At 38.8% G+C, this 9,734-nt stretch overlaps 1 protein-coding gene across 1 annotated transcript in view; it reads left to right on the top strand.

Moving 5' to 3' along the window:
* The window catches only part of LOC105547675 (uncharacterized protein C10orf67-like), a 76,727-nt gene that overhangs the window by 24,238 nt on the left and 42,755 nt on the right, over nt 1-9,734 (top strand). The window contains 2 exon segments of the mRNA XM_011991335.1: nt 5,113-5,256; nt 6,805-6,879. Of these exon segments, the coding sequence (XP_011846725.1) occupies nt 5,113-5,256; nt 6,805-6,879 (219 nt within the window).

Here is a 9,734-nt window from a genome sequence, read left to right on the forward strand (position 1 = left end):
AGTAGAGATGGGGTTTCACCATGTTGGCCAGGCTGGTCTCAAACTCCTGACCTCGTGATCTGCCCACCTTAGCCTCCTAGAGTGCTGGGATTACAGTTGTGAGCCAACGTGCCTGGCCAGGAAATTTTTTTAAAAATCTGTATTAATTATTGGATTCATATATTTTTTCTATATGAAGACTTTTGCCATATTGTCCTTTTTGTTCAATGTTAATTTATCTGTATCAACATTCTCTAGGCTAGTATTTACCTGGCAAATCTTTCTCTTTTCTACACTGACATTATTTCTGTGTTGTATCTTAGATTATCTCTTATAAATTGTATATGGTTTTGAAAAATCCAATCTAATAATCTCTTTTAATAGCTAATTTATTCTATTAGTATTAATTTTGACTACTGATAAATTATTTTTCTGCCAACTTCTTTTTAAATTTCTCTTTATCTTATTTTTTCAATACCTCTTTTTTCTCCTTCCCTACTCTCCAGTGATTGTATTAACTTTTCTTTAGTTTCTATTCTCTTCTCTACTAGTAATTAACTATTTTATCTTTATACTTTTAATGATTAATCTCAAATTTGAACATTCAACAGTTGACTAGAATTTGTAATTTCTACCATACAGTACAAGAAATGTAGAACCTTTATCTCTAATCGTGTCCTTCTGTCTTTTATATTATTATTATCAAGTATTTCAGTTGTTTTCTCCTAATATTTTTGCAGTTAACTCTTCATATTGTTTTATACAATTAATGCTTGTTTAGATTTACTCACATTTACCAATTTATTTGCTCATCATTCTTTCCCATATCTCAGTACTTCTTTCTGCATTTAATTTTCATTATTTCTAAAGATCTTTTGATCCTTTGTTCAGCAAGGATTATAGTGTACTTAGCATTAATATTGCACAACTTCATGTAAAACGCAATAACCTTCTAACTGTTTACCACCCTCCCATCTTTTATGCTGAGTATCATATGTATTGCATCTATTATACATACACTATAAACTCATAACAGTGCTATAAATTTTAAGCTAATAAGAGGAAAGCTAGTATTTTATATGTACCTAGATGTTTATCTTCCTTTGCTCTTGATTCTTTCCTGAAGATCTAGCTTTCCAGCCCGAATTATTTCTCTTTAGCCCAAAAAACTTTATTTAGCTATTCCCTACTGTAGGTATTTTGGCAATGAATTCTGTTTTCTTTATTTAAAATGTTTTTACATTGAATATAGAATTCCGGGTTGACAAGTTGTGTTTTGTTTTGTTTTCTCACTTTACAAGTGCTCTGCAGGCTTTAATAATGTCTAAGAAAATAACCATTATTAGTCATTCCAGATGTTATTCCCCTGTATGTAGCTGTTTCTTTTCTGTCTGCTTTCAACATTTTCTTCTAATCTTTGGTTTTCAACAGCTTGATTATTATGTACCTAAGTGTGGTTTCGATGTATTTATCCTGCTTGGATAAATAAATTAAGCATCTATAATCTGCATGTTTCACCAAATTTGGGAGATTTGGAGCCACTAAATATATCTTCAAATATTTGTTGTACCCCACTTTTTCTATCCTCTCCTTCTGCAATTCCAATTACTTGTATGTTAGACTTCTCGTTATTAACTCATGAGTCCCTAAACTCTGTCCATTTTGTAAAATTTTAAAAATCTTTCGGCTTTATGTTTTTTATTTGATACATCTTCAAGTTCACAGTTTTTTTCTGCCATCCTTGTTCTTCTATTAAGTACTTTCAGTGAAGTTTTAATTTTGGATGTTATATTTTTCAACTCAGGAATTTTTTTTCTTTTTCAAAATTTTCTGTTTGGTGGTATTTCCTTTTTTCATTTATTACAGCATATTTTTCTTTACTTCTTCATGTATAGTTATAATAACTGCTTTAACATCTTTGGCAATTCTGACATTTTGGTAATATTGGAATTGGTTTCAATCACCTTTTTTCTTGAGACTGAATCACATTTTCCTGTTTTTGTATACAATCCAAGTAATTTGGATTATATTGTAGACTGTGTGGATGTTGTCTTCTGGGTTCTGATACATTCCCCTAAAGAATGCTGAGGGTTTTTTGTTGGTGGTGGTGGTTTTTTTTGTTTGTTTGTTTTTTGTTTTTTCCCCCACACAATTAACCTGTTTGGATTAAAACAGAAAATTATGTCTTTTTTTATTTTTTTATTTTTTTCAGGCCAAATCTTGGTTTTGTTCTATTATCTCCAGCTGGGCTATTTGCAGTCTGCCCCATGTATGTATCTCTCAGGGATAAGCCAGAGGTTTGTTCAGAGGTGGGTTTCATTTTTGTTTTTTGTTTTTTTGTTTATGAGACAGGGTCTCCCTCTCTTGCCCAGGGTGGAGTGCAGTAACACAATCATAGCTCACAGCAGCCCCAAACTCCTAGGCTCAAGTGATCCTCTCATCTCAGCCTCCCAAGTAGCTGAGACTACAGGCTACACACCACCATGCCTGACTAATTTTTAAACTTTTTTGTAGAGATGAGGTCTTACTATATTGTTAGGCGGGTCTTAACTGCTGGCCTCAAGTGGTCCTTCCTCCTTGGCCTCCCAAAGTGCTGGGATTACAGACATAAGCCATCATGCCTGGCTTGTTCAAAGCTTTTACTGTGATTTTAGAGTTTGTCTTTCTGATTTTTTTTTCATCTGGGACCCCACCCAAACGCTGTCACTTGACCTCTCAAAGTCTTGATATTCTCACCTGTAAAATAAAACCTCCTATACAGTATGAGGATACCAAAATGAAAGTCTTCCCAGGATACCAGTACACCAGGCATCAAGTTCCAAACTAACTATGAGTTAGAAACCATTTGCAGGTTTTGCAAGGGGCATGTTTCACATTAGATGAATGTCTCTCAGCTTTTGAATCAGATCAAGGACAATAAATAAGGTCAGGGACTGAAGAGAAAAAACTGCTGAAGCTGACTCTAGAAAGAACTATTGCCATGGTTCTTATGGGAGAAGGGCAGCAGAAGCAATCCTCCTCAACTCAAAGCTAGGAAGGCAGGCTTCAATGGAGCTTGAATGTATTTGCTGTCCTTAGAAGACACAAAGGACTGGTGCTTGACTCATGCTTGAGGAAGCAAAAGGGGGCTGTGATGAGAAGATAGAATGACTTGATTGGGATCAGTCTGCACTTCCAGAGTTATTGGGGTAAAGGATGTGTAATTGTTTCCCGTAAACCATATGTGGCCCTGAGAGAGAGAGAGGTGAAACCAGTGTGGGGTCATTTTGGGTCCTGTCCAGTAGAGTGATCTGGAAGAACAAAGGACCCCTAACAGCAGGGAGAAGAAAGAGGTGAACTCCAGATTCATAGAACCTAAGGAAGAAGTAGCAAGTGACCACTCAGAGTAGAGAAGCATCTGCTTAGGTCAAGATACATCTACAAAAGAGAGGGTCCCGGTAATCAGAATCTCTAGAGAAGCTACATCAGTGCCCAAGGGAAGAAGAGAAGTTAGTTCTTCTGCCCTGTAGCACCATGGTGAAGCCACCCCACCAGGTAGGAACATCCTTGCCCCTCTATCCCTGCTGCCTTGTTCCTTGTGGAGATACAACCACTTGGGTGCTGGTAAGGGGGTGAGCAGAGAGAGCTCAAAGGTGAATCACTCTTTTTCATTACTCTCAACAAAGGGAAAAACCTTATGAATGAAGTTGGAAGCATTTTAACTCATATATATGTAATGTATATATTATATATACATATATACACGTGTGTGTGTGTGTGTGTGTGTGTGTGTATTTAGACGGAGTCTTGCTCTGCTTCCCAGGCTGTAGTGCAGTGGTGCGATCTTGGCTCACTGCAACCTCCATCTCCCGGGTTCAAGTTCCCAAGTGGCTGGGATTACAGGGGCGCGCTGCCACACTTGGCTAATTTTTTGTATTTTTAGTAGAGACAGGGTTTCACCATGTCAGCCAGGTTGGTCTCAAACTCCTGACTTCAGGTGATCTGCCCACCTCAGCCTCCCAAAGTGTTGGGATTACAGGCATGAGCCACCTCACCTGGTAGTTATATTCTAAATGCTACTCTGAGGCTGTATTTGTAGCGATAGTAGGACTATGTTCCCAAGAATGAATAGAAAAGTCATGGGATTTTGTCATTTCCATTCAGAGCAGGGGAAGATTACATAGAGAATACATTTTTTTTTAGATCTCTCTTTTTTTCTTCTTTTAAGTTTTTGAAGAGATAGAGTCTCACTATATTGTCCAGGCTGGTTTCAAACTCCTGGGCTCACCTGATTCACCCACCTAACCCTCCCAAAGTGTTGGGATTACAGGTGGGAGCCCTAGTGAATACATTTTAAATAGATGGGGGTAGATAAAAATACACTGTGTTTTAATTATTACAAATGGTTCTTAGTCAACATGCTGGTTACATATTTAAATGCTTGTGCTAGTAGATTCTCAGCAAATGATGATTCTTGCCTCTCTTTTCTGATCTGAAATCCACATCTTGAGAACTATACCTTTTGAGGTATGACAGAAGGCCAATATAAACACAGATATTTTCTTCTGTGTGGGAAGAAACTGCTAGGAAACTCTCGTCTTTTAGTCCATCAGCGTATCTTAGTTTGGCAAATTAATTGTCAGTTTGAAAGCCTGGTCACCTAGGATGGAATTACTGGAATTCCACAATGCATACAATCATCTTAAAAATCAGGACAGACCTCTGACCAGGAACCCAGCTTATATGTCCAGAACCAGAGAATGTGTTGAAATCTTTACACAGAGGACCTTTACTCTCTATAATAATGTACATTTTTTCCATTTTTTATTTAATGTGTGTGTGTGTATATATATATTTAACTTTTAGGTTTAGGGGGACATATGCAGGTTTGTTACACAGGTAAACTCATGTCACAGGGGTTTGTTGTACAGATTATTTCATTACCCAGATACTAACGCTAGTTCCCATGAGTTATTTTCCCTGATCCTCTCCCTCCTCCCGCTCACCGCCCTAAGTAGGCCCCGGTGTGTGTTGCTTCCCTCTTTGTGTGCATGAGTCCTCATCATTTCGCTCCCACTTACCAAGTGACAACATGCAGTATTTGGTTTTCTGTTCCTACGTTAGTTTGCTAAGGATAATATTTTCCATTTTTAGATGATGAAATCCCTCCAGGTGGATTTTGGGTTCCTCAAACAATTGCTTCAGTTGAAGTTTGAGGACCGACTGAAAGAGGAATCTTTGCGTCTCTTCAACATTCTACATGACAGGATCCTGGAAATTGAAAAGCATTATCAACAGGTAAATGTTCTCTTACTTCTTTTGTTTTAGGTGTGAGTCGATACTGTGCTAGATGTGTATGCAGTGCAGTTTAGAATTTAGTAACTTGTGAGGGCAGTGTAACTTGCATTAGTTGTATCTTACGTGGTAATTAATACATAGAGCTTCACTATGTGTCAGGGACTTGTGTAAGTACTTAGCATATGAACTGATTTAATTCTCACATTCACCTTACGAAGTAGGCACAATTATTTTCCCTCTTTTACAGATGAGAAAACTGAGGCACAGAAAGGCTAATAACTTGTTCAAGGTCACCAGTTAAAAAACAAGAGAGGCCAAGCACACATGCCTCTAAGCCTGGCTTGAAGCTGGGAGTTTAAGACCAGCTTGGGCAACATAGTGAGACCCTGTCTTTTCAAAGAATAAAAGCATGAGCCAGATGTGGTGTTGCAGACCTGTAGTCCCCAGCTACTTAGGAGTCTGAGACAGGGGAATCACTCGAGCCCAGGAGTTCAAGGCTTCAGTGAGCTATGATCACACCGCTGTACTCTAGCCTGGGTGATAAGTCGAGACCCCCATCTCAGAAAAACAAAAAGCAAAACAAACGGACATTACTATTATTTCTGTACCATAAAAACAAACAAACAAAAACCATCTTTTGCTGACCACACCATGTTAAGTACCATGCTAAGCCTTTAAAATATATTTACCCTTTAAATCTCTCAAAATGTGAAAATGGAAATCCTATTGTCTGTGATTTACAGATCAAGAAACAGCTTGCCAAGGTTAAGTAACTTGCTTAAGGTCAGACAGATAGTAAAGGGCACAATGATATTTAAATTCAATACCATCTGACTCTAAAGCCTATTTGAGGCTGGGAGGTGATGGCTCAGGCCTGTAATCCCAGCACTTTGAAAGGTTGAAGCGGGAGGATAGTCTGAGCCCAGGAGTTCGAGATCAGCCTGGGCAACAAAGCAATACCCCATCTCTGCAAAATAAATTTAAAAATAAATTTTTTTTAGAAAAGGATAAAGCCTATTTGTTGTTTATACTCCATGCTGAGATCAGAATTGATATCAGAATCATGGGTATTTTTTTTTAAATGCACTCTCTTCTATTGTTAATCTAAACAGATCTAATCAAATTATTTGATTAATCAGAAAATAACTCTAGTTTGCAGATTAGCACTATAGATTTCTTTTCATGAGCATATTCCATTCAAAAAGTACAAGGACTAGAAGAAGATAGGCATCACAAATAGACTTTACAACTTTTAAAAGCAGTTTTAGGAAGGCACTAAAAGACTTTACTCAAGTGAAAAATGAAATGAACTGTTCAAATTATCTGTATATATTTTATCCATATGATCTCTCTATGGCTTTTGGTTGAGTATAAGTAAAAATAAAATGTGTCATAATAGCTACAGGGTGGGAGAAATGATTATGAATTGAAGTTTTCAAGAGATTGTGATGATTCAGATGATGTTTTTTTACTGAGTCCCTCCCTAGTAGGTGTGGGTCATATTTGGAAATACATTATGGTGCTTATTGCGTTTATTTTTATTTGCAGAATGAGGATAAGATGAGAAAATCCTTCAATCAGCAGTTAGCTGATGCCATAGCTGTTATCAAAGGAATGTACCAGGTGAGTTTTTGTTTTTGGTGCTATGGTTGTGGGCAAGGCTAGCTTCAGCTGCTGTGTGCAAGGAGTGGGGATCACCTTGGCTTCCCAGTCTGTGTTTCCAGCTCTGAAGGCCTGTTTCCTCAATTTTCAGGTCACCTTAGAGGGATCAGGCCTAGGACTGTTTATGCTCACATTATAAAGCTTTCTAGAAAGTGGAAAATTCTAATCTGGTATTCAGGACACCTGGGCATGTATTAAAGTAATCCAAAGTTTATTTGGTGTGGTCATAGCTGAATAGACGAAGGTCAGATGGTCCTAAGAGAGAGTTCAGAGAATCTGTAGTAAATTCCAGTTGGTGGATTAACTTTTCTAATGACAGGGACATTTTTATCTGCCAGACACATGCTTCATTTTCCTTCACAATGGGAAAATTCCTACCTTTAGTGGTTTTTTTAGACTCAGCAAAGACCTTGTTCTTCATTTAGCATTTGTAACTATATCCTCACCTTGCATTTCAATATACTTCCATAAGTAAATTTTTTGCATACTTCTTTTTGGGCACTGTTTGCAAGCTTCTTATCATAGCACTCAACACATTCTGTATTTAATTATGTAATTGCTTGTGAAGTGTCTTTGTTCCGTGCCAGACTGTCAACCTTAAGGATCTCCTGTGTGTTACTCTCTGCTGTGCCTCTGCCTTTAGCGCTGTGACTGGTACATAATTAACGACCAGCTACTGATTGCTAAATGCATGAATGGTCACCTGTACCTGTGGCAGACAGTGCTGCCGCCTGCTCAAATGTCATTCTCTCCACTGCACATTCTCCCCACTGCTTTTTACTGACAGGGGCGCTTCCAACTATAGAAACCAAAATGCTAGATTCTTCCTCTTCCAGCTCCCTTTTTAGCTATAGCACAGACATAGGCAAAGTCAGGTCCCTAACCAATGAGACCTGAAGGTGAGTTGGCTGTGAGATTTTGGGGGAGGTTGTTCTTTCTAAGTAAAAGGGACTCCTGAAGATATCACTTCCCACTGGTCAGAATAGTTATTATTAAAAAGTCAAAAAAATAACAGATGCTGGTGAGGTTGCAGAGACAATGGAACACTTGCTTATACACTGCTGATGGGAATGTAAATTAGTTCAGCCACTGTGGAAAGCAGCTTGGAGACTTCTGAAAGAAATTGAAACAGAACTACCATTTGACCAAGCAATCCCTTTGCTGGGTATATATCCAAAGAAAGATACATCATTCTACCATAAAGACACATGCATGTGTGTGTTCATTGCAGCACTGTTCACAATAGCAAAGACATGAAATCAACCTAGATGCCCATCAACGGTGGACTGGATAAAAAAAAAATGTGGTACATATACACCATGGAATATTACATAGCCATAAAAAAGAATAAAATCACATCCTTTGCAGTAACATGGAGGGAGCTGGAGGCCACTATCCTAAGCAAATTAATACAGGAACAGAAAACCAAATATTGCGTGTTCTTACTTGTAAGTGGGAGCTAAACATTGAGAACATATGGACACGAAGGGAACAGTAGACACGGGGGCCTACTAGAGAGTGGAGGGTGGAGGTTGGGAGGAGGGTGAGGATCAAAAAACTACCTATTGAGTACTATGCTTATTACCTGGGTGATGGAATAATCTTACACCAAACCTCTATGACATGCAATTTACCCATGTAGTAAACCTGTACATGTACCCTCTGAATCTAAAACAAAAATTGGAAAGAAAAAAAAGGGTCTCATGGAAGACCCTTTCTGTTTCTTTGCTTGATATTTTATGTCTCCTTCTGATGCTTGGAATTGCCGCGGCACTGTGAAACCAAACATTGAGATACTCTGGATGTGCTGAGGTAGCAAGGTAGAAAGATGAGAAGCAGAGGGGTCCTTGGTAATGTCATTGAGCCATGAAAGTAACCCTGGACTTGCCCTGCCTCTGACCTCTTAAATTCATGAGATAACAACCCCTCAGTGTCGAAGCCACTGTTAGTTGGCTTTTCAGTTACTTGCAGCTGAAAACATCGCAGGACATATTGCTCTGCTAATGATCTCTGTGACTCTGTGCCAAACTGTGTTTCCAGAGGCACCTGTGACACTCTCTCCCACTTACCTGCTTTTGTGCAACGTTATGTCGCTTCTCTGCCATCAAGAGGTGGAATCTGAATCCCCTCCTTTGAATCAGGGCTGCCCTTAGTGACTTGCTGATAAGCACAGAATGTAGAGGAAGTGAAGCTGCGTGACTTTTAAGTTAAGGTCGAAAGAAGTCTTGCAAGTTCATCCTTATTTTCTCTGAATGTTTGCCCTCTAGATTGTCCTTCCCTGAATTCAGCTACCATGCTGACAAAAGCTCATGCCATATGGAAGATCTACATGTAGGTACTACTGGGTCTCCAGGCTCATCTCAGCCCCACCTTTGAGTCACCCCAGCCTAGGAGTCAAAAATATGAGTGGAGAAGCCTCCAGATGACTCGAGCTACCAGCCATGTAGAGTCTTTTTATGGAGGAGAGATAAGCCATCCCTGCTGTGCTTCTACTAATTCCCGACTCATTGAATTTGTTTTTTTTTCTTTGTTTTGCTTTTTATTTTGGGGTCTTTTTTTTTTTTTTTTTAGAGACAGGGGTCTTACTGTCTCCCAGGCTGGAATGTAGGGTGTGCTCATAGCTCACTGTAGCCTTAAACTACTGGACTCAAGTGATCCTCTCACCACAGCGTCCTGAGTAGCTGGGACTACAGGCATGTGCCAGCACACCCAGTTAATTAAAAAAAAATATATATATATACACACACACACACACACACACACACACACACACACATATAGTAGACATGGGATCTTGCTATGTTATCCGGGCTGGT

Source organism: Mandrillus leucophaeus, unplaced genomic scaffold, assembly GCF_000951045.1.
Source record: "Mandrillus leucophaeus isolate KB7577 unplaced genomic scaffold, Mleu.le_1.0 Scaffold394, whole genome shotgun sequence".
Classification (NCBI taxonomy): domain Eukaryota; kingdom Metazoa; phylum Chordata; class Mammalia; order Primates; family Cercopithecidae; genus Mandrillus; species Mandrillus leucophaeus.